This window comes from Trichechus manatus, unplaced genomic scaffold (assembly GCF_000243295.1).
Source record: "Trichechus manatus latirostris isolate Lorelei unplaced genomic scaffold, TriManLat1.0 scaffold00013, whole genome shotgun sequence".
In the NCBI taxonomy this organism is placed as follows: domain Eukaryota; kingdom Metazoa; phylum Chordata; class Mammalia; order Sirenia; family Trichechidae; genus Trichechus; species Trichechus manatus.
Window position 1 is genome coordinate 21,010,070 of NW_004443949.1, and position 24,856 is coordinate 21,034,925.

The 24,856-nt window shown below is 32.4% G+C and overlaps 1 protein-coding gene across 10 annotated transcripts in view; it reads left to right on the forward strand.

Annotated features, from left to right (window-relative positions):
* Nucleotides 1–24,856, forward strand: part of MYCBP2 (MYC binding protein 2) — a 308,219-nt gene that overhangs the window by 221,817 nt on the left and 61,546 nt on the right. For 7 of the 10 annotated variants that reach the window (XM_023726707.1, XM_023726708.1, XM_023726710.1 and 4 more), the window contains 5 exons: nt 710–850; nt 9,952–10,026; nt 12,757–12,981; nt 13,871–14,003; nt 17,064–17,186. In XM_023726707.1, coding sequence (XP_023582475.1) covers nt 710–850; nt 9,952–10,026; nt 12,757–12,981; nt 13,871–14,003; nt 17,064–17,186 — 697 coding nt within the window. The remainder of the gene's footprint in view (nt 1–709; nt 851–9,951; nt 10,027–12,756; nt 12,982–13,870; nt 14,004–17,063; nt 17,187–24,856) is intronic. The other 3 variants (XM_023726712.1, XM_023726713.1, XM_004371411.2) reach the window with 2 other exon arrangements.

Sequence of the window (24,856 nt, forward strand, 5' to 3'; positions counted from 1 at the left end):
CTGCCAGCCACTCTGCAGGAGAAAGATGTGGCAGTCTGTTTCCATAAAGATTTACAGCCTGAAAACCCTGTGGGGCCGTTCTGTTGTGTCCCATAGGGTTGCTGTGAGTTGGAATTAACTCGACAGCAATGGGTTGGTTTTTTTGGTAAAAAGTATTGATTGAGTTCAAAAATTTTGGTTATTTTTCTTTATTAATAAAAATAAGATTATATTTTGAGTATGAAATGAACAGTTAAGCATAGTAGTCAGAACCTGTGCAAGGACTTACTGGAAATGGGTGTAGCTTTTCATGAATTTTTAAAAATGTGTTTATTTTGTTACTTTTAACATTGGACAGTACACATTTCTAGTAACACAACTAAGTAACATCTGATTATTAAAATCTAAATTGAGGGACAAGGAAGATGCTTTGTATTTCTTTTAGAAAGCACCTGATTTTACTGTTTCAGCTATTTATCTTAACGTGATTTCTTTGTGCTTTCACAAGTTTTTTTGTTTTTTTACAATCTTACCATGTGAATTACCGTATTGCTTTGGCATTCCTTGCTGCTTTTTCCTTAAAGCTGCTCTCAAACTTACCTGCTGCAAAAACCAGATGCTTAATCTCCATGCCTGCCGTTGTTGGCCTGCTTTGCAGCCTATCGGCCCTTGCTAGCCTCACAGAAATTACAGGAGGGCATGGCTTGTTTTTGTTGCTTGTTTCCCATAGATCCACAATGATGATGGTGTATGGCTCAGACTGAATGATGAGACAATAAAGAAGTATGTACCTAACATGAATGGTTACACCGAAGCCTGGTGCCTCTCTTTTAATCAGCATCTTGGCAAGAGCCTTCTGGTCCCTGTTGACGTAAGTAAAAGGTGGTTTTAAAAAGCGTTATAGGTACACTCTGTCATTACAGAACTTTCTTTAATTAAGGCTTTTCAGTTCTGAGGTAAACCAACAACTAAATAACTTTTACTTTGTAGGTACTTAGACTCGTAAGGGCTTCTGTGTGTTGAGAGTAGACTTAGAGAGGCTAAGTTCTTTAATGCTTGTTATTATTCATCAGATAGAAAGTAATAAATTAAAACTAGGGCTAGTGAATTCTGCTTTTCACAGAATTAGGAAATGATAGTGACTGCATTTTTTTTTTTTCTTTTTTATTCACACTACTGTTTGGAACAAATTCCAAAGAAGATTCATGAACTCAATTATTATACATTCAAAAACATGTATGCTTCTTTTTTATGTTGGCATTTTGTAACTACTTCTCCATGTTTTAGTTTTAATTTTTTTGATTTATAATCTATTGTGTTAAAATAAGATGAATTTTTGGACTTACGGTGCTACAGGGTTTTAGTTGAAACTAAAGCCTAGTCTCTGAGAAAATTCACTGAACCTCTTTGATAAATGCAATAGAGTAGTTAAAGCCAGTACTCACAGTTATTGCTAAATATGATAGTATAGTAACTTACACCTCTTTTTATGATTTAACCAGAAACTTTTAAATTTTTCTTCTTTTTTATCACCATCCGATGTGTAAGCTCCTTATGACACTGCTAATAAAGAGCACTAGTAGAATTTCATTTAAAAAAAAAGCAGTACCTGAACCTTAGTATTTTAATGAGATGAATTTCTTAAAAATCAGTTTATCAAGTTAGCTTGTTATATCAAACCGTTCGATATATTGTGTTTGTTTTCCTCATTGAAAATCCAGAGTAATGTTCTCCCAAGGAATGAGTACATGGATAATTCTTTGTGGAAGAAAATATTGGTACTTCTGTTTATATTATTGATCTCATTCTTAGGTCCTTAATAAAGCATTATAGTAGATTATATTATCTTTCCCCCATTCCAAAATTTTCTGCTTAATTCCCTTGTTTGCCCATTCGAGGAGATGCTTTTGGAAGAGCAAGATAATTCACACAGATAAAATGAGAATAAACAAAGGTGGAAAGGAGTAGAAAAAAGTGCTGTGTGTTGAAGTTCGGAATTCCATGGTTTCATTTTGAAGCATTGGTGGTCTATTATTTGATGCTTTTAAACCTATCCAAAGAATAGTTTGTAATAGACAGTATTCCTCAAGCCAGGGAGAGAAGGGCAGTATCAAAGTTAAGTGAGAAAGTGAGCAATACAAAAACTTGTTGATGGTTTTCACTGCAATGTGGTTGACAATGTTGTCACTAATTTGAAAAATATAGATGTAGATTATTGAAGATAGAAAGTAAAATGAAGTGAGTTTATTTTTTTGATATTTTCAACTTTTTTATGTTAAAGAACAACATAAGTTCTGTTTTAATATAAATAGCACAGAACTGTCTCATAACATTAGGAAAGCAGAAATTCTCTGGTTCCTTTATTTTAAGGACTTGAAATCTTTGAAGTTTAAGGAAAGATGTCATTAGAGGAGGGAGAAATTAAAGATGTGGAAATAAGTGTACATTTGGAGAAGCTATTCCTATAAAGAAAGAAGGGATATGTATGGCAGTAGACAAGTTTTTAGGGAGGGAGAGAAGAGGCTAAGGACAATTTCCTTAAAATAGAAGAAAGGAAAGCTATTAACTGAGGATGAAAACAGTAAGAGTTAAGTTAGAGGGTTTGAAATATGGTGAAGATTTGGAATAATGCTTGAGAGAAATATGAGTGGGATCTGATCAAAAACAAGGAAAAAGATTATTGGGCCACTAAGGACCGAGTGAGACCATTGGGTGAACCCAGTCTGAACCCACGCTCTCCCGTAACCCTTAGTGTCCAGAATTAAAGGAGCAAAGAAAGCAGATGATAGCATTGGTTGAAATTTTCTGGGATACTATCACAGAAAAATATGGGTGAAAAAGAATTTCAGACACTGGTGAAAGATCACTTCAGATCATCAGCTGTGGAATGTGGCCTAAGTTAGAAATGTGAAAAGACAAATGGAGGCACCAAGGGATTTGGAGGACTTAATAAAGTCCTAGAACAATATGGTAAGTTTACTGTAGTGGAAGAACTGGAAGAATAGGTAGTTTATGTGATAAAAGTAGAATATTTGAATTCAATTTCATAGATAGAGCAGTTTAATGAATGAGATAGTCCCATATCTGGCCATGGGGGGGATAGCTGAAGTGGAGTGAAGGTGAAAGTTACTGGAATTGCCTAAATCTAGAAACGAAGAGGCTAGGCAGTTGGATGATCATCCACATGGACATGAAGACATGCAGGCTAATGGCAACACTGTGACCCACAAGGGTAAAAATGAAAGAGTTTGTTCACGTGGAGCAAGAATACCATCAGACATAATTTAAAGTCATAGAGGGCTGGAAATAGTTTGATGTTGGATCAGGGAGAAGCACAGAGCAGTTTTGGTATAAAAATAAAAGAACAGGTAGATGATATAAAGGGTTATGTTTTGGGTCAGTGTGGTGAGATTAACTGGCTTAGGGCTCCAAACACATCTGCTGTAAAGTGGCTTCAGTGCAGGCATTAGTTGAGGACCCACATAGAGTCAGAAGCTTGGCCTAGGCAGTAGAGGCTTAGTTTCCAAGGCTTTATCTCTAGGGACTGAGGCAGACATCTTATACAGTCAATAAATTTTTAATGAGTACATTATTCTGTGTAAGGCTATACATGATAAGGCATAGAAGGAAGAATGATTCCATCCCTCCTTTCAAGGAACTAACACAGTTAAATAATAATATCTCACTACCACTTTCTTTGCACCTCTTATTACATTTACTGCTGGAAAAACACTTTCTATCTGTTCTCTCTTCTTACCTTTAGTCTATTTGTGAATAAATCAACTGTAATTGTAAAACACTACTCAGTATAAAAATGAAAGCTGGGAGATTTGAAATAAAATTAGAAATAATCAAACCAGTGCCAGTAGCTTAAAAAGACTCAAAAGTACTGAGACATTGCCTTCAGTAGTCTTTATATCTACTCCTTTAACTTTTTCTAGTTAAAACAATTTTATATATACATTAGTGTGTGAACCTTATTTGGATCCTGACTCATACAAACTGGAGGCAAGGAGGGATTGGAAATTTCAGCACTGACTACTTGATAAACTATCAAAAAAAAAAAAAAGATTAGTATAAAAAGTATTTAGAATAAGTTTTAAAGTAACTTTTGTTGCACTGTCTTATTATATTGCAGAACAGTTGTTTTCATTGCAGATATGTACTTCAGCTAAATTTTGTCCTGCCTAAGCGATAGTTCCATTTAAACATCATTGCTGAAGAAATATTGATGTACTAACTTAATTAAAATGTGACTTTAACTCTGTTTTAGCATTTTAGTAATGTTGTAGTTTAGAGATTAAGTAGCATTAGGCATACACTCTGTGTCTGTCCATTTTTTAAAAATACTCTTTTAAATTAGTGGGAACGATAGGGATAAAAAGAATAAGAATGAAGATCCTTTTGGGGAGGGAGGAGCTTGTAGTCTATTAGGACTTTTTGCCCTTCTTTGAACATGCTGTTCAATTTTACATCTTAAAAAGAGTCTTTGTTTATATACTTTTATTTGTCTAGAATGCTTTCTCTTCCGTTTTCTCCTAACATTTTCCTAACTGACCAGGTTCAGATATTTTTGTTGAACTTTCTCTCTGTGCTTCTCAATAATGCTGTAGTCATTAATTCATTAGTTCTTCATAAAATAAACATTTAGTGAATTGGTCGATCGATCAATAGATAGATAGATGCCATCAACTCAACTCTGACTCATGGCAAACTTATGTACAACAGAAGTATAGGTTGCCCAGTCCTGTGTCATCCTCACAATGGCTGGCATGTTCAAGTCCATCGTTGCAGCTATCGTACCAATCCATTTTACCAAGGGCCTCCCTCACCTTCACTGGCCCTCCACTTCGCCCAACATGATGTACTCCTCCAGTGATTGTCCTTTCCGATGCTGTGTAAAAAGCGAGGAAGTCGGACAGTGTTCTGTTGTAATCCATAAGGTTTCCATTGGCTAATTTTCAGAAGTAGATAGCCAGGCCCTTCTTCCTAGTTTTTCTTAGTCTAGAAGCTCCACTGAAACCTGTCCACCATGGGTGACCCTGCTGGTATTTGAAATACCAGTGGCATAGCTTCCAGCATCATAGCAACATGCAAGGTACCACAGTATGACAAGTTGACAGGTGGTGGATTGAGTCCATAGTTTGTACTGAATACTAAGCTGGAAAGTGGGTGGTGGGTGGAGATGCAAAGGGAAGGGATGCAAAAATAAATAAGATAGGGCAGAGTTCTTGCTCTTAAGAGCACTCACTATGTAATGTGGTACATATATTCAAATAATTAAATTACAGTGTAACAAGTTATGGAATGGCTTCATTTAGGATGTGACATTTGACCTGGATTTTGAGAAAAAAGTTGCCAGGAAAAAGTGAAGGAATTTCTAGAAAAATATTCAAATATTCAAAGTTTGAGAGTCATGCTATGTTTGAGAATTGAGAAATAATTTGATATGGGTGAAGCAAAGGACTGGGGACAAGGAGCAGATAAGTACAAGGGAAATTAGGTTTCCCTCTCACTTCTCAGGTAGCACTTTGTCTATAAAAATGGAAAACACTACTTTCTCCAATTACGCATAATGTTGAGTTTGTTTTTCTTGCCTGCAGCCAACTTGTATTTTTATACCTCTTACTTCTGTTAAGTTCCTTAAGGACACATTAAGGATCCCTTCATACTCATTTGTTTCTTCTAAAATGTTAAATACTATGCTTGGCTCATAGTAGTCTTTCAACATTTGTTAGATACTTATTTTTAGTTCTTTGCATTTGGTATGATCACGTCCCTTAAAAAATAATTCCTAACACATATGTGCTCCTTACCTTAACTATCCCATTTAATTCTCATTGTGATCCTATGATGTTAAGTATATTATCATTATCATTTTTGCAATGAGGAGAGGTAGCTACTCACCCAGGTCACAGTAGTAAGTAGTGGAGCTGGTACTGGAACCCCAGTTGATGTGATTCCAAAGCCCATGCTTTTATGTTCAGTATGCCTTGCTCTAGTGGAGAGATAAGAACAAATATAAAAAGATAAAGAGTATATAACTATAAAAATCATGTTACTTTGGCTAGAACTATCCAATTAAGTAAATATGAATACTCATAACCTTAACGACTAAATGAGGATGAATTTCATAATATATTGAAAGTGAAATGGATCAGTCTTATTATGAGAACTGATTATGCATATGACACAGGAGACATTTAACTATCTAGAATTGAGAGCTTAATTTATTGAAAAAGTGAGTTTATTTTTATGATAGGCAGTGTTAATGATGTGAAACTTATTCTTTGGTAACTGTTGAAATTGAAGTCTTTCAACGTTGTGTGTATGTGAGAGATGCTGAGTGGAAGAGAAATTTTATATCAAGGAAAGTAGGTAATACATCAGTAAAAATATTTTAAGATGTTTTCTTATAATGCCCATATTATCTGAATTCTTACAGAAGCAACTTGGAACTCTGTCTTCATGCATTTATACAAACTACTTCTTACCTGTTTAAACTGATGGGTGTTCATCTGTAAAAACTATATTTATCTTTCTGAATTTTAGTGCACTGAAGATTTGGAGTAGAAATCAAAGTTACAGTTGGTAGTTTCTCTGATAGCAATACCCAGGGTAATTGGTAAAATAAGCAAGTGTTTCTTGCATTTTACGTCCAGTTTCATTCTTTTGGGGTACTTACTGATACCTGGCAGTCATAGCATTAACATACTCCAGATTTCTTGGCTTTGTTTTGTTAATAGGCTTGTGCGTGTGTGCATATAATGTGTTTTTTACTATTAATAAATATTAAGTGTTTACTTAATATAGCGTTAATAAGTGTGTTGGCCCTGGATGGTTGTAAAAAGTTTCATTTTCATACTTTACCTTGGTGGTTAAGTTTCCTAAACAGAATGAAATTATAAGTCAGTTAAACTAAAACACTATAATTGTATAAATGCTATGTTAATTTTCCTGAGTTATCTTTTTTTGCTTTGAAAATGGAAATTATTTTTATGACCATATAATATTCTGTTGTGTAGATACACCGCATTTTGTGTATCCACACTACAGAAAATGTTGTGTATCCACACAACAGAATATTATACCAAAAAAAAAAAAAAAACGTGTTGCCATTGAGTGAATTCTGACTCATAGCGACCCTATAGGACAGAGTAGAACTGCCCCATAGGGTTTCCAAGGTGGATTCGAACTGCTGACCTTTTGGTTAGCAGCTGTAGCTCTTAACCACTGCGCCACCAGGGTTTCCAGAATATTATATGGTCATAAAAGTAAGTGCCATAAGTTGATGGACATTTGAGTTGTTTTTACCTTTTGGCTCTTATGAATAATGTTGCTATAAACATTCGTGTACAAATTTTTGTGTGGTCATATTTTTATTTCTCTATTTGACCATTGAAAGGAATGAAGTACTAGTACAGCAGCAACATGAACCTTGAAAACATTATGCTAAGTGAGTCACAAAAGACCATGTATTATAGGGTTCCATTCGTATGAAATGTCAAAAACTGGGAAATCTGTAGAGACAGAAGGGTGATGAGTTGTTGCTTAGGGCAGACAGAACGAGGGTAGGAAGGTGATAACTAAATGGTACAGTGTTTCTTTTTGGAGTGATGAAACTGTTCTAAAATTGATGGTGGTGATAGTTACACATATCTGTGAATATACTAAAAATCATTGAATTGTACACTTTAAATGGGTGAATTTTATGGTACGTGAACTATATCTCAAAAAAGCTATTTTTTTTAATTATAATTTTTAGCTGTGCTTACATAGTGCAATTTTTTTTTTTTTTTTTTTTTTTTTTTGCATGAGCGTTATGGCATGTTTGATCACGTATTTTTGCCATAATACTTCATTACTTGGTTGGTCTCTTCTATGCCTTGAGAGATTATCAGCTTAGAGTTGCAATTTGGTGCTTGTTAATTTAGTTAGGTTTTTCATATGCTTTGATTTTGTGTTTTTCTTGATGCAACTTTTTTGCCTTTAAAATAGTCTTTCAGAATAAAATGATTTATTGTTGAGATTACATATATACATATATGTATGAATCTGTGTAATTGTAGAATATGAAAGCTCATTCATATATTTTCATAGTGAGAAATTAAGACTTTGAAGAAATTAATATTTTTCTGCATGTTCATATTTTTAGGCTAAAACATTCCTCAATTTTCAAAAGAAAACTATGGAAGTATCTCTTATTTTTAAATTCCGGCTTCCTATTTGGTGAATTTTTGATACTTGAGAAATTCAATTTTATTAAGACACCACATTTTAAAAATAATCTTCTTATAGTAAACCAGTGTGGACTATGAATTTTCTACAAAGGCAGAAAGTGTCAAATTTGAATCCACATATAGTTAACATAACAAAGTTGACTTTATTGGTGATTCATTACCTTGTATAGTAGTTACATCTGTTTCAAGTATCATTGTACATTTTATGGACGCAGGAAATACATTTACACATTGAAATAAAAGAGAGGTACAAGCTTTAAATATTGTCAGTCCCACATTATTTCTTCATCACTAACTTCATCTGTATTGCTTTTTGCATTTCATTTAATCTATAATAATTTATGCTAAAAATAAAAATTTTGATACTGTTTTATGTCAAAAGGTCTGCACCACTGTTTTCTTTGAAGGAGAAAAACCATTGAGCAAATACTCCACAAATTATCATGGATGTGAAGTAGCCAGTAAAGATCTTTTTTCATCCCACTTTTCCTAAAAGAAAGGACCTTATTCACTATTTTAAAATGTGGGGGGTTTGGGGATTTTGTTTTGGTTTACATTTGTTTGCAGGCATATTATTAGAAATTCATTTTTCCTGGTTTTTATATATCTTATACTTCAGAGTTAGCATATATATGCGTGTGTACGTATGTGTATCCACATCCACACATACACATATATGCATGAGGAAACAGAACTAGAGAAATAAATTCTCATTGTCTAAAATGGCTTATAAGTGGCTGGGAATGTGATGTTTCCTGATGTCTTGGATGGTGATATTTTTTAGTAATATTTTGAATGTTCTCTGTTTTGTTCAAAAGAACTTTGTACCACAGTGTTTACATAAGCAGTAAAATTGTGTAATTGCTACTCATTGGAAGGATTTTAATTTCAGATCAGATAAATACAGATTAATAGCATGATATATCTATGTAAATGTATCATTTAAACTTGCATTAAGATATTTTATGAATATGTTATATTTCTGGGATCACACTGCTGTGAAATAGTTGTTCTTTATCAAAATATTTTTAGACTTTAACATCTTAAATGCTCTGTGAATTTCCTAAACTTTGAGTGGAGAAAACTAGGCCTGTCCTTTGATAAAAAAATTTTGTGTTGTATCTTTTTCTTAACAAATTTTCAAATAGCTTTCAGTAACATTTCCAAACGAATTTTTTTCTCTTTTATGAAGGGGAGGAAAATTGAAAAATGACCTAGATTTTTTGTTGTTTTTTTTTTTTAACTTTTTTTAAATTTTTATACCTTAAAAATTGATAACTAGTTCACATATAGTACATGCCATTATTATTCATAGTAATAGCATTATTTCTACACTATAATATTCACATTTTCTTTATAAAACAGCAGACTGTTTTCTGTCATAAAACAAATCTGGCTTGTATTAGAACAGAAACTTCTTCAGTTAAAGGAACTTTAAGGTTTCCTTCTTGTATTGACTGTCTTAAGCTTTATAACAATGTCTGGCTCTTACTTTTAGCAAATGGCATGACACACTATATTCATGAAGAGCTTTTGACAAAAATTTTACTTTATCAGAATTTCTTTGGTATGTGGTTTACTCAGGTGGCTTCAGTTTCCGTTTAGTAAAATAATGTTTCAGTGTTGGTGCTAGAGTACAGAAAAATGTTGGTACTGTGAACGCATCTTCTGCAGATGATACTCTATTCCCTTTCTTTGTTGATCTCTCTCTTTCTTAAACTTTGTTGCTTAGAATATCTTTAATGCTAGCCAAGGAGTCAGGGATTTGGACGTATTTTCATGGACTTCCAAAGCCTTTTTCCCCCAGGTGAGTTAACTGTAAGGAACAGTTATACATTATTCAGATATTTCAGCATGTATAACAAATTTTACATTGTATCTTTTGAAGCCTTTGCTTAAGATTAATAAATTATTTTTTTATGGAAAGAAAGATTTATCTGTATGATGTGCTATGATTGTTTCTTCACTATTCCTTTCCCCTTTATCCATTTCACCTCTACTCCTGGTAAAGAATATATTGTTAGTGTAAGTTAAACATTTACATGATTTCAGATTTGTAAGATTTAATTTTATGACCAGTTTCTCCAGCAGGAACATCCAAGTCTAGCTTTTTCAGAACTAGCTTGTTTAGATGGTGGTATCCAAACCCCTTGACTCTTGTGTTTTTCCATTGCCTGGCCTTTTGCATTGCCTTTTTGAATGTTCATTTGAATATGAGGTGGGAATGAAGGGAGAAAAAAATAATATTGAAACCTATCAATTTTAGATACTGGTCGTCAAGTCTCACATTTCTATATTGAATAAAACATATATTTTAGGACTACTTGAGAGTGACAGGCACAGGTATAGTATTTTATATCCATCAGTTATTATTCTGTATACTATAAAAATTAGGTAAACTTCATTTTATATTTATTAATTTATATAGATTTATTAAGTATTCAATAAAATATTAACTATTGTGATAAAAGTTTTTCTATGTTGCCTTTCCATGAATAGTTTGCAGTTATTATTAGTTTTTACCAAGACTTAATCACCCAGTGTTACCCTAAATGATCAAAAGTTAGAATTACTATTATAACTAATGAAATGTTCTAGGAATATTATTAAATGTCAGTGAAATTATTTTTATTGCTAAATGCGTATACATTTACTTGTTAGTTTAACATGTCATACCATGTAATTTTTTAACAGTCAATAGTAAATGGGACCAAAACTTGCCACGTCCAACTATGAAATGGCATAATGTATTTACTAAAATTGATCATTCACAAATACACATTTTAAAATGTTTTTACTAACAATGTTGTGAGTGTAGTAGTACTATTTAAAGTTTATATCTGTCTTACTCTCTATTTTCATTTTGGGTGCTCTGTGTATGTTCATGTAGTTGTTCATATATGTAAAATTTACAAATATACATACATATGTATATGAAGTAAATATTTAAGATTTATTTTAGATGTAAATCTAATCTAAATTTTTCAAGTATTTCAATTTTTTTTTTCCATTACATTGCCAAGATATAACTAAAAAATGTTGGGTAAATACTGTATGATAATTTTAGTAAGTGTAAATTAAATATTATCCACAATAAATATTTGTATAAGTAAAAACTGATGATTATTCATCACCACAATGAGATTTGTAAAATACTATGTGAAGGCTAATAGTAGGTTTAAAATTTTCCATGAGCAGCCATATATTGAATTAACAAAGTCTAAGGTGCACAGAAGTCTTGAATCTACATATTATTTAATCTCGGGATTTATTTGTTTTTTATTTTCTATTATGTATATGGACATGTATACGTACCTTTTAGTATGAGACTACTTATAGGCATAGAGCCAGTCAGTAAAATTTTTTTTGCATATGTTAGTTTCACTTTTTTTATTCTGTTCATAACATTATTAAGTATTATTTATTTTTAACTTAGTGTTCAAGTAAGTGTCCCATTATGATCATATTTTGCTCTATTTGAATCTAAAGCAATTTGTAGAGAACCATCTGTATTACAGACTACTGTATTTAAAAGTGAAGTTTAAAAATCTGTTTTAAAAGAATAATAATGGCAATAGAAGAAGCCCCAGTGTGGAACATTTATTTGCATTTAGTTGGAAAGGAGAGCAAATATGGGCAGGTTATCTATTACTTCTCTTTATCACATTCACATAGGAAACAATTTATCACAGCATTCAGATTCAACAGGAGATTTAGATCAAGTTCTTTTCTTCCATTTTAGAAGCTACTCTCATATCCAAATGCATTTTATTTACTTAAAAATGCATCTTTAATGTTGATCTCTCCTCTCTACTAAAAGTATAGTCATTTTTGTTTTCTGTTAATAGCATTAATATGTAATTGTGTCATCATGGCCTAGGAAATCTAGCAAGACATTTGCATTTGCACTATATTAGAGTGTGAGTTGTTAGAATCTTATGAGCATTTTTATTTCACTCATAAACAGTAAATAGTAAGATGTGGCTATGTTTTATGCATGTTTTTCATTATTGCTATCTCTGAAGTCTCAGAGTCTTCAAATTTGTTTTCTTTTTTTTTTTTTTAATATTATCTTTTTTTAATAAATATTACAGACAAAAGTGGGAGAGAATGAAGATTTAGGCTTTTTTGCCCATACCAACATACAACAGTGCAGTAATAATGATTCAGAATTATTCAGTTGTGGTTCACATAGTGAATTATTTTTATTTCCTCTACTGTTGAATATTGCATTAAAAGATAAAAGTAAAGTCAGAGATTATTGTATTTCTCAGATTGTGGTGGGCAAAAACCAGAGGTTCAGTTACTCTCCTGCTGTATTTTCTTCCCTTCAACTTTTTAAAATATTATTCAGCATTGAAAAACAAAGATTTTTTAATAGTGGTATTGACTAATACTTAGTTAGCGTTAGATATCATGTACTTTCTTTCTTAATCTACAGTATGTAGACTTGCTTTAAAAGCTATTAATAGAAGAATTTTGAAAGGGATAATAGATTGTGTTTTGTTTATTTTCTTTCTCCTATTCAAATTTTCAGGAACCTAAAACTAACACTGATGACTTTTTCAAAGACATAAACTCCTGCTGCTCACAGGAAGCAACAATGCAAGAACAGGATATGCCATTCTTGCGAGGAGGGCCAGGCATGTACAAGGTAGTGAAGACAGGACCTTCAGGTCACAACATCAGAAGCTGCCCCAACCTTAGAGGTATCCCAATTGGAATGTTAGTTCTGGGAAACAAAGTCAAAGCAGTGGGAGAGGTATGGATTCTTGTAGCTTCATGACTTCTAAGATATTCATTTTAATGTAATATAACCAAAGCATCTCTTCCTTCAAAAGGTTGCCATTTCCATCCCAGGATGGAAATCCATCTCCAGTTTTTTAAACGTTAATGTTCTTTATCTTCATTTGTATCGGAAATACTAATGTTATTTTTCTATGCTTCTTTTCTAATAATTGTATTTTTTTAATTATCCTTGTGGAAACAGTATTTATATTAACAAAATGATTTGTATTGTATAGATAATTGTTCAGTTTTTGCATGCATCTTTTTAGCATTACAGATGTACTGTACTGTCATGGATTATCAGCACTTTAAAATATTTGATATGAATTGGTATGAAAATTGATCATATGACAAAGGGTTTCATGTCTTTGTTCCCATTCATATGTCTCACTGAAGTCCTGAGCAAATAAAATGACTATTGATTCCACTGTGGTGTTTGCCTCAGCAGATAAGCTTGATGATGTAGTGTGTCATGCTATTTCTCAGTGTCAGGGTCATTTTCAAGTAGCACCGTCAGTACCATCAACCTAAATAATAGAGAGTATGTTGTGGTAGGACATTCTAGGAAGAAAAAAAAAAAAAAACAAGTGTTTCTGGATAACACTTAAAATTTCTTAGGGATTATCTTTGTGGTTTAAAAATTATTATTATTTTACCAAAATCATAAGTAAGCAGCATTTTAGAGAACTTTTCATTGATTTCTGTCTTACCTCAGGCTGTGGTCTTAATTTCAGAAACTAATGTCATGGTAGAAATTTATTGTGATAATTACACTAATCAAACACTTAAGCTTTGTACTGGTTTTCAGCCCAAAAGCCCTAAAAGAACAAAGCCACTCAATCGTGCTTTTTGTTATGTACCAGGTAACCAATTCTGAAGGTACATGGGTGCAGCTGGATAAGAACAGCATGGTAGAGTTCTGTGAGAGTGATGAAGGAGAGGCATGGTCCTTAGCTAGAGACAGAGGCGGCAACCAGTACCTCCGACATGAAGATGGCAAGTTCGCTTAAATTTGTGATTTATTCCAATTAACCTTTAAAATGTCAAAATTCAATGTATTATATTTCTTTTGCCTTAAAGAGCTTTTTCTGTGTTTCTTTTTTATATAAAACCAAAATTAAGGGTTAAAAAATTGTGCAGCTTTAAAATTGGTTTGTAAAATACATTGGTACTAAATGAATATACATGAGACAAAAGAATGAAAAGAAAATGTGAAACATGAATCCATATTTACAAAGCATGAATTCATATACCTCATTCTGTGCCAGGCTACAACTGAACATTTTACCCATTCTGCCACTAAATGGAAGTTCAGTTTTCAATCCACCAATCACAGTACTTCTCCAATGCAGTTTCATCCAATTTAATTTTGTGTCGGAGAAGGAGCATTGAACAAATGCGTAGCATCTTTGTGTAGTTTCCTATTTTGTTGTTAGACTTTCAACTTTAAACTTTATTCTACCTTTTTAAGCTTTCTTTTTTCTTTTTAAGAGCTGACTGGGGTAAGGTCAGATAAATAAAAGAACATGTTTCTTTATCCAAAAGATAATAAACTTATAATACTTACTATCCAAGAGGCAATGTGGCCAGAAATATAAATTTATCAAAAAATATTTGAAACTTGCATAAATGACATAATTTAAATACATTATCTCTCTTTTTTCTTACAACAGAGCTTTTTGAGGTGGATAATATAATCCTCATATTGACAAAGAAACTAAAGTTCACAGAATTTAAAATGACTTGCCTGTGATCATACATGACAGATATAAGACTTGAACCAAAATCTTCAGCATATTTCAAATGCAGTGCTCATTACACCGTACTACACTGCATCAGTTATCCATTGAACACAAATTATGAATCTGTCTCCCTTGTCTTTACCAAATAAACTACTTAGCCTAAGATAATGTGGTCGTAAAATAGTGTTCTGAGGTGGTAAAACTGTTCATTATATTTTAAACAAGAAAAATGCTTCATTTGAGGTAAATCAGACATTTTACAAAATAACCTTTTTATTTACTATATACTTAATATACATTTATACATATTTATTACATATTCATAAATTTTAAAGCATTTTTCCTTACATAGGATTAAATCTGTTGCCACCAAGTCGATTCCAACTCACAGTGACCGTATAGGGCAGAGTAGAATGGCCCCCATAGGGTTTCCAAAAAGCAGCTAGTGGATTTGAACTGCTGACCTTTTGGTTAACAACCATAGCTCTTAAGCACTGTACCACCAGGGCTCCTACGTGGGATTAGTCCGGTATAAATGAAAATACTTAAAGTGAATCAGCTTTGTGTAAGAAGTAGTTAAATAAGATGAACACTTATAAAACCAGAGAATGGCTCAGGTGACCCTCCAAGGACCTTTCTAGCGTAATAATTATTTTAACTGGCAATATAGTATAATGTGTAAGAGTAGACTCAGCCTGCACTGCCAGGGTACAAATCATGCCCTTCAACTTGTTAGTTGTGTGACCTTGGCCAAGTAACTTAACCTCTCTTGGCCTTGGTTTTTTTCATTTGCAAAGTGAAGATACCTCTAAGGCTGATATGAAGATTAAAGAGCAAATAAACTATAAAGCTGGCAGGTGGTAAGACTAGCTACTGTTAAAGTGTAAAATGCCCTCCATGCTATGTAAGAAGTTTTACCATGGAAAATTATATTTGCATAAACTTAGAAAGTAGAAGGTTCTTCTAAGATAAAATTTACTTAAATTGGAATATCGTTTCTGGAGAGATACACGTTCATACCTAAAAGAGCTTTAAGAAAAATTTAAATTTCTTTCTTAGTAGCTAATGAGCTTATACTCTTTTGAGATATATATGTATATATATGGTTATAATGTGAATCTCAATGTTTTCACATTAAACCTGGGATGATAAATAAGAAATTAATAAGAAGTTAGTACCTTAAAATCATTAGGATTAATTGATGGGCTATCTAAACAGTCTGCTCATTGGTATTAATATATAACTATTTAATATGGAAATTAGAGGATTTGGCACTATGGTAATTTATTTATATGAAGTAGTATAAATAAAGCAAAAACTTTTTTCTTTGTAAAAATTCTTTATTGGTCCTTGATTTCTGTAGATAAAGCTAGTAGGCAGTTACTGCTGTGGTAAAATAGGGACTTCATGTTTGTTACTAGACCGTTCTGAGTCTAGAGAGTGAGAGCGATGCTGTCTTTTCCGTTCAAATTACTGTTCACGTGTGTATTCCAGCACTGCTAAAGTATCTCATACATGCCTAAGGGAAGTGTTAGGATTTTTTTTTTTTTTTTTGAAAGACATCTACAAATGCTGATAAAGGGATAGACTTTACAGCACCATTGAAACAGCAGAATTCCAGTTTACAGACAGGAGGAAAACACTCCACCCCATTCTTCCAGTTCCATTTTCTGTTTAAAGGGATATCAACTTTTAAAAATACATTTAAAATATTTCATTATTCATCATGTCATTTTAATGGAATAAACACCTTTTACTCCCTATTACCTTTCATTGGACAGATTTTATTTTGTGTTTTTTTTTAAGCTGGCATTAGTATGGCTATTAATCTATGGTATTAGTGTTTTTAATATTTTATCAGACAAAATCTTACAGCCACATGACTTCTAATAGGTAATTAACTTAGGTTACCTATTTTCTGTGTTGCATCCTGCCATTTGTAAACTGGATAAAATATAGGATGTCCATTTTTTGTTTATAAAATGTTCTTGTGTAAATTTGTTGCAAATAAGAGTTACTGGTTCAAAAAAATTATTATGCATTCCGATGGATCCTGCCACAGTAAATGTACTCCATGTAAGCATATCCCATTTTAAAATTGTACTGTGTATTTGATAAAAGGAAAAAAAAAGATTTTTCATACGCTTTGTCAGTGTCAAGACATTCAAATTGGTATTTCAATTTATCAAATCTTAATGTAAGTTCGTTTTTAAATCTAACCATCATCACATTTTTTTGCAGTTTTTCTCTTTTTGTTATATTAATAGGGAATGGCAAATAAGAAACTAATTTTATAGCTGTGCCTTTTATTTAGAACAAGTTCTTCTGGATCAGAATTCTCAAACCCCTCCTCCAAGCCCTTTCTCAGTACAAGCTTTTAATAAAGGAGCAAGTTGCAGTGCCCAAGGATTTGATTATGGACTCGGAAATAATAAAGGTAGGTGTTTAAAGTGAGTCTTCTACATAATGCACTTTGATATATTGTGTAAGGTTTCTCTTCTACCCATTCTTATTCCTGTTCACCCACAAAGTTTTATTAAAGTTTGTTTATAGGACATTAACACTTAAAATGTTAATGAAGGTGTTCTTTTTACAGTTTTTTTTTTTTTTTTTACCAGTTTTAGCTTAAGTTTATAGAAATTCTTGCTTATTTTTTCTACTTTAAAGGCACTCATTTTGAATTCATATCTGAAAGGTTCTGTGTCACTGTATCTAGTAAAAACTATAATTTATCATCCTTTTATGATTAAGAGAGTAATGTTAAAGAGCAACAAAAAACTTTTCAAAATGGTCCATTTAAAATCACAGTATTACTTTTAAGTAATACATTTACGTAATACTACACATCACCTTCATTACATATGTATGATTTTCAATGTGTAGCCAAGTTATTTAGTTAATTTAGGATTATATGAAGTGGTATATTTGGGTATGGTATGTATGATGAAACCAGAAGTTGTAAAAAGGAAGCAACCTAAGCTGTATGAATATAAAATGTATACAACTGTTTTTCACTGCGTTAATGGAGGAATCCAGCATCATGGACATTCCAAATAGTAGTTATTTTATTCCAGAATAATTTATACCTGAAATTCATTCAAAATTCCATTTGTATATGAATTCTCGTTTCTTTCCTGTGCATGTGGCCCTGACTTCTTCAAAATCAACCATATTGTCAGCACATAATATGAAGTTTGATGATGGATAGAAAGGAAAAGATAGCCTACATGGAAATTACTTTAAAGTTGTATTCAAACTACTTCACAGGGCTTGATTTCAAGGAGTAAATACATTGTTATTGTACCTAACCTGAAGAGCAGGGGAATGAAATGGTAACAGATAACAAAAATTACATCAGTGTATAAGAAATATTGAATTTAAAATAAAACCCCTCTCTATTGGATACTTGCATTACTTCTTTTCCACAAATTATTTTTATGTGGGAAGCCTAGCCACGAGAGTTTTTTTTTTTTGCTTTCCCTACTTTCTTGAGTTGATCGGTTCTGTATGCTTGGGTACTATCAGCTTGCTCATTTGTGGTAGCTCTGATTTCTGTAAACTTAAGCTAGATCTTCATATTTATATAGGATAAATTTTTTATGGTGTTTTCTTTCTTCATGTCCCTTTCTCTCTACCATTGTCCACCCTTAAATTAAAATCTCAGTGTTTATGCTCTGATAGTAATTTTTATAAAGAATGTTTAGTTCAGATTGTATGCTTTCAGTCTTTAAAATGTCTAAATCACTATACTGATAACCATTGTAAATCGATCTTTAAAATACAACTTATTAAATAATTGTAGGAATAAAAATCAACTTTCAAGAGACATAAACATTTCTGGGAACATTTATTATTTAATAGAAATAATAAAGTATTACTTTTTAAAAGTGTATTTTTGCTAATATTATTTCAAAATAGTATTCATTTGTTTATAGGCTTTTAAAATATTTAGGTGGAACAAAGAAATATTAAGATATATAACTTGATTAACTTTATCTAACCTTTATTTACTTATTTGCCTTTAACAGCAGTTCCCATTTTCTTTAACTCTGTATACTTCCAAGCTCAAGAAAGTTGTTTTTTGCAAAAGTTCTTTTCCCTTAAAAACAGCATTTTACAAAATTCTTCATAATCTCCAAAATCTTTTCTGTAATGTACATCTTTCCATATAAATCTATCCCTTGCTGGTTCTTCAGTTGAAATTTTCATTCATGAAATTTTATTTTATTTAGGGAATATGGCTGAAAAGCTACTGTTTTCCAGTTTCTGCATCAGCTAGTCTGGATATGTTTTTATTTTTTCTTCTTGTCTTCTTTAGTATGCGTATGCTCACAAATAAGAAGTTACCATCCATCTAATTATTTCCTGTCTTTAAAAAATATTTTTCATTAAAGTCCTTGGTATTTAATTATAAGGAAAAATGTCAATTCATACTTAAGAGAAACCATTAAAATTAGGCAGCTCATATTCCTTTTTATCTTATAGGTCTTATCTATCCAAGCAAAAAGTTCATGCCTTAAAAAGTAAAAAATAGAATTTCTTTGATAAGTTCAGTAGGAAAAAAAGAAAATATTAATTTATCATTATAGATTACATATGTATTAAGTTAATAACATAATTTTTCTCCTTCAGTTCTTTATTTTAGAGAAAAACTGTATTCATATTATTCACTTAATTTCTGCATGAAATGTACTGCAGGTGAGGCAGGCTGGTATTAGTCATTTACGTAGATCATCATTTATATGTATGGTGTTGAATCAGTTTATCATAGATTCTTCATAGACTCTATGCTTCCATGCTGCTGCTGTATGTTGCATATAAATTTAAATGTATTTGTTTTTGTAGGTGGGCTGTTATATAAGGTTTGATGGAATACGGCCATTAAAAAACAAAACTATGCAAAATTTGTTCTCTAAATTTGAGAGAAAAGAACGCCAACTTCCAAGCATTTCTGAATTGGCGTAGTTTTATTTAATATTTAACTATATCTGAATGTTATAGAGCACCATTCACTTTGCCATTTTGGATGTTAATTAATAACAAGTTGTAGTTTTGACTGTTTTGCCCACTGCAGGTGACCAACTGAGTGCCGTATTGAATTCCATTCAGTCACGGCCCAATCTCCCAGCTCCTTCCATCTTTGATCAAGCTGCAAAACCTCCCTCCTCCCTAGTCCACAGCCCATTTGTGTTCGGACAGCCCCTTTCCTTCCAGCAGCCTCAGCTTCAGAGTAAGTCTGTCAGCCTTACCTGCCTCATCAAGCCATTTCTGAAGCTTTGTTCTGAGTTATTTTATCAGATACGAAGTATATATCAACTCACCTGATGCTTTTATTTAATTAGGATGTTACCCCCTCCCACATTTTTTATGCATTTAAGCTATTCTGAGGAAAACCTTCTGCAGCGAAGACATTTGTTTTTAATCAAACATATTTTTTTACTAAGTGTAGTTTTTAAAACACAAGTGTTATCTTTCTATTCTAATTCTAGTACTAGTAAATGCATACTATAAAACATGTTAAGAAAAGCATAATTTGATTTAGACTTTTAATATGCATGACTATGGGAAACGTCAGTTATAGGGATGTTCTGTGTTACTTAGAGATGCCCCAAAAGAATAAATCTATTTCATTGTATCAGTGGGTGGAGGAGAGACCGTACTGGTTTGGGCAAGTGTGTGTTTCTTTTAGTGAATTTGATACCTATGAAATGTACAGCAATTCAGGTTTTCAAATTTTTTCAACTTGTTGTTTCCTCTCTTGCTTTTTTTTTTTTCTTAATATGTTAAATACCAATCATTTGATTTCAGTTCTTTCTAGAATTATTCTAGCTCTTCATCTGTGATTGTAACTCACATTGATCTGGAAAATAGACTCAAGCAAATTACACTTAACTGAGTCTTCTTTTTTCTTTATAACCTACTGAGCCTTCCACATAGAACTTTCAAAGCTGGCTGCTTACAGTATGATAATATGTTCTTGGCCTTTCTAAGCCCATGTTGGCTATCCCAGCACACCCACCATTCAGTGATAGTTTATAAACGTCTCAATATACACACTCATTGTTTGGATTCAAATGCACAACCTCTTTGCTTTAATAAAGTGCATTTACACTTAGGCCTAAGATATTTGTCTACAAAAATATTTTGGTAACTCTTACCAGGATTACTTAAGAGAGTGCCAGCTAGTTTGGTTTTTATTAAGAGTCAGGGTAGTATATACTTTGTTATGTTACTTATTATGATGTTATTATCCATCTTAGGTAAAGCATAAACAAGAGTATATATTTTTCTGGGTTTGCACTATGCATTAGGTAAGTTTAGTTAATGAAATTAATTAGTTTGGAAATATCTAAGTAGCATCAATAAAAAACTCCTTGCCATCGAATCAATTCCGACTCATAGCAACTCTATAGGACAGAGTAGACCTGCCCCATATAGTTTCCAGGGAGCAGCTGGTGGATTTAAACTGCTGACCTTCTTGGGTAGCAGCCGTAGCTCTTAACCACTGTGCCACCAGGGCCCCCCAGTAGTATCTATAAGTAGTATCAGTTCCTAGCTAATAATCATCGGCTTACATACTGTAAGCATATTCATGGATAATATTTACTTGAATGTCTATTAAGAGAAGAAAAGTAAACAGAATAGTGTCACATGTGTGAAATTTTTTATTTCCTTCTATGATAAGCATTATAGAAGAATGAGAAATGAAAATTTAGTTTACTAATTTTATGGAAAAAAAGACTTTTTACACTTAGATGTAACCAGGATGCAATATTTTAAATGTGGGTACAAGGGAAAAAACAAAAAGGAAGAAAATTATAATTAATCAGGCAGAAAATTAATATTAGAAATAAAATTTTAAAAGAGAAATTGTCCTGACAATATCATAGCAACAGCAGACAAGAGAAATAGGAAGAAAGTAAATACTCTTGTTCTATCTAAAGGTTCATTGCAAGTCTTCACAAAAACAAAAGTAATTACTATTCTTAGTTTATAATTTTAATTAATAAAATATTGTATTTCAAAACAAAATATAAAGACATAATAAAATTCAGTTTGTCTTTTTTGGAGATAACAGGCTTTCAAGTGAGATTATGTCAAAATAATTTAATGCATATTGTGTGTGTTATCAGTACCACCACTTCTTTTACCACCATCTCAGAACAAATTTGAAATCATGGCCAAGAAATGCCTTGATTACCAACCTTCTGAGTAATTACTTATCTTAGTCAAACAATGGGAATTACTCAGACCTTTTTTAAATGCTCATAATCTCAGTACAATATCACTAAAGTTTGAATTCCAAATTCCAAAAACAGCAACCTTAATCTTTAGCATCACTAAAAAAAAAATGGAATTTTAATGATAGTGTTAATGTTTTAAAAATAAACTAGACGTGAAGAATGTGCTTCTTAGTTCAAGTAGATACATAAGACTAAATGGGCAGCTCCCATCTAGAGGCGAGACGAGACGGCAGAAAGGGACAGGAGCTGGTTGAATGGACACTGGAAATTCAGGGTAGAAAGGAGAAGTGTGCTGACATATGGGAATAGCAATGAGGGTCACATTACAATATGTGTACAAATTTTTGTATGAGAAACTAACTTGAGCTGTAAACTTTCGCTTAAAACACAATTAAAAATAAATAAATTGAGTGGTATTGATCACATTATATTAACATACTTAAATGTGACAGAGTGCTTATTGTTAAGGCTTAAATGAGTGAGTATTCACTATTATCCATCCCTAAATTTCACTCTCATCCATCCCATCAGCATTTCACCCTGCTTTAAAGGTGGTTTACTTATGAAACTTCCCTTTACTGATTAATAAAATAAGAATCATTTTCATCTTATACTTTGAAATACCAAAATAAAATATTATGTATAGAAGAACATATGTACTAGTATTTGCTTATACTGATAGTTAGCACTATGTACTAAACACTATACTAAGCACATCAATACATCCTTAGAGAGAGTAAATGATTGGTCCTAGAAGCATCATAGTAAATGGCAGAGCCAACGCGTGAGGCCAGTTCTGCTAACCACAAGGCCATGTTTTTAAATATTCGGCCTCGCCTACTGATAAATAATGCAAAGTCTGTTCTTTAATATGTATTTTTAAAATTTCTGTTTATGTTAAGTTCCAATATCTAGAGTATTAGCTTTGTTCATATTGATTACTTTTCCCTCAAGTTTTGCTTTAAGAATGTAGAGTAATTTGAAAGAAAAAAAATTCCTAAATATTAAATCAAGTTCCCAATTAAGTAGACAAGTTCTACAGAGACATGTATAAACTACAGCACATTTTAACTTTATCTAGCATTTCTATGAGCATTATTATCAGTATTTCTGTTTACTGCCCCCCACAGTTCTTTTCACTAATCTTTGAAATGTAAAATAATTGGGTGCATTAAATTAATTCAGTGCCCCAAATCTGATCATTTATTTTTAAATCAGCAAAGGGATTTTATTATACATACATAAACACACACACACACACACACACACACACACACAGACACATATAAATAATTTCACTTGTTATTCTAGTGAATGGAATAATTTCAAAAATGAAAGTTACAAATTATCCTTGTTTTCTCATGTGTGTGCGTGTGCACACATGAAGTGAAAAGTATATAAAATTTTTTCCTTTAGTGTTCTGTAATGTACTTTTTATTACAAAATTAATATGTAGTTTTTTAAATTGGTAAGGTTCTAGTGGACTGAGGGTGGGGGATGATATCTATTCCTGCTTTCTTTAAGAATATTCTAGTCCTTATTTTTATCATCTTTGGTCATTCCTTTTGAAAGTGTCATTTTATATCCTATATCCCCTGACAGTGTCTTACACACTGTAGTCATTCGGATATTTATTGATTATAGCTAGTTCCACCTAAGATTAACTCTTCTTCACAGTAAACCATGAATTTCAGATCATATTTTCCTTGTTATCTTATGGTAGGTATTCCAGTATTTACACAGAATGTATCCTCAAAGAAGAGAAAAAATATGTCAGTAGTAATTAAAGCCAGCTATATTATAATGATATGATGTCTAATAATTCTGGGTTTTTACTGATTGAATTCTAAGCAAGATCCTCCATTTGAAAAACTATGGTCCAAATGACTGTTTAACATAGGTGTTCTCTAGCTACTGTCTAAGAGGCTATGTAGTTTACTTGTATTTGTTTAATAGAAAAAAAGGTAAATAAAGCATTGAGACAAATTTATTATCCTCCTAGAGATTTTGAACATGTAAATTACAATGTCAAAATATATGGTACTTTCAAAACCCAGATGTGATAGCACTAGGTTACCTTACAACAAAAGTTTTGCTGTTATTCCAATATGACACATTTTAAATGGGACAAAAAAAAATCCATTACATGTGACCAAAAAAGGTCAACTTGGTGTCTGCATGGATATTTACCATACATTTGAGTGTGCCAACACGTACTAAAGTACTGTGTTTACTTTTTGCATGTAGAGATGTACTCATGGAAAGACTTTAAGCTCAAATTTTCCCTCCAGCCACTTAGTAGCTTTAGTTAAGTTACTTGACACTTCTGGGCCCTAATTATCTCATCCATAAAATGGGCTGCTGTCCTAGTCATCTAGTGCTGCTGTAACAGAAATGCCACAAGTGGATGGCTTTAACAAACAAATTAATTTTCTCGCAGTCTAGTAGGCTAGAAGTCAAAATTCAGGGTGCCAGTTCCAGGGGAAGGCTTTCTCTCTGTTGGCTCTGGAGGAAGGTCCTTGCAATTAATTTTCCCCTGGTCTAAGAGCTTCTCCGCAGAGGAACCTTGGTTCCCCGGGACACTCTGCTCTTGGTGGTCTGAGATCCCCAACTCTCTGCTTGCCAACTTGTAAGATAAAAGATGGTACAGGCCACACCCCAGGGAAACTCCCTTTACGTTGGATCAGGGGTGTGACCTGAGCAAGGGTGTTACATACCACGCTAATCATCTTTAACATGGTCTGATCTTGCAGAGATTAGGATTTACAACACATAGGAAAATTATGTCAGTCACAAAATGGAGGACAACCACACAATACTGGGAATCATGGCTTAACCAAGTTGTCTTAGTTAGCTAGTGCTG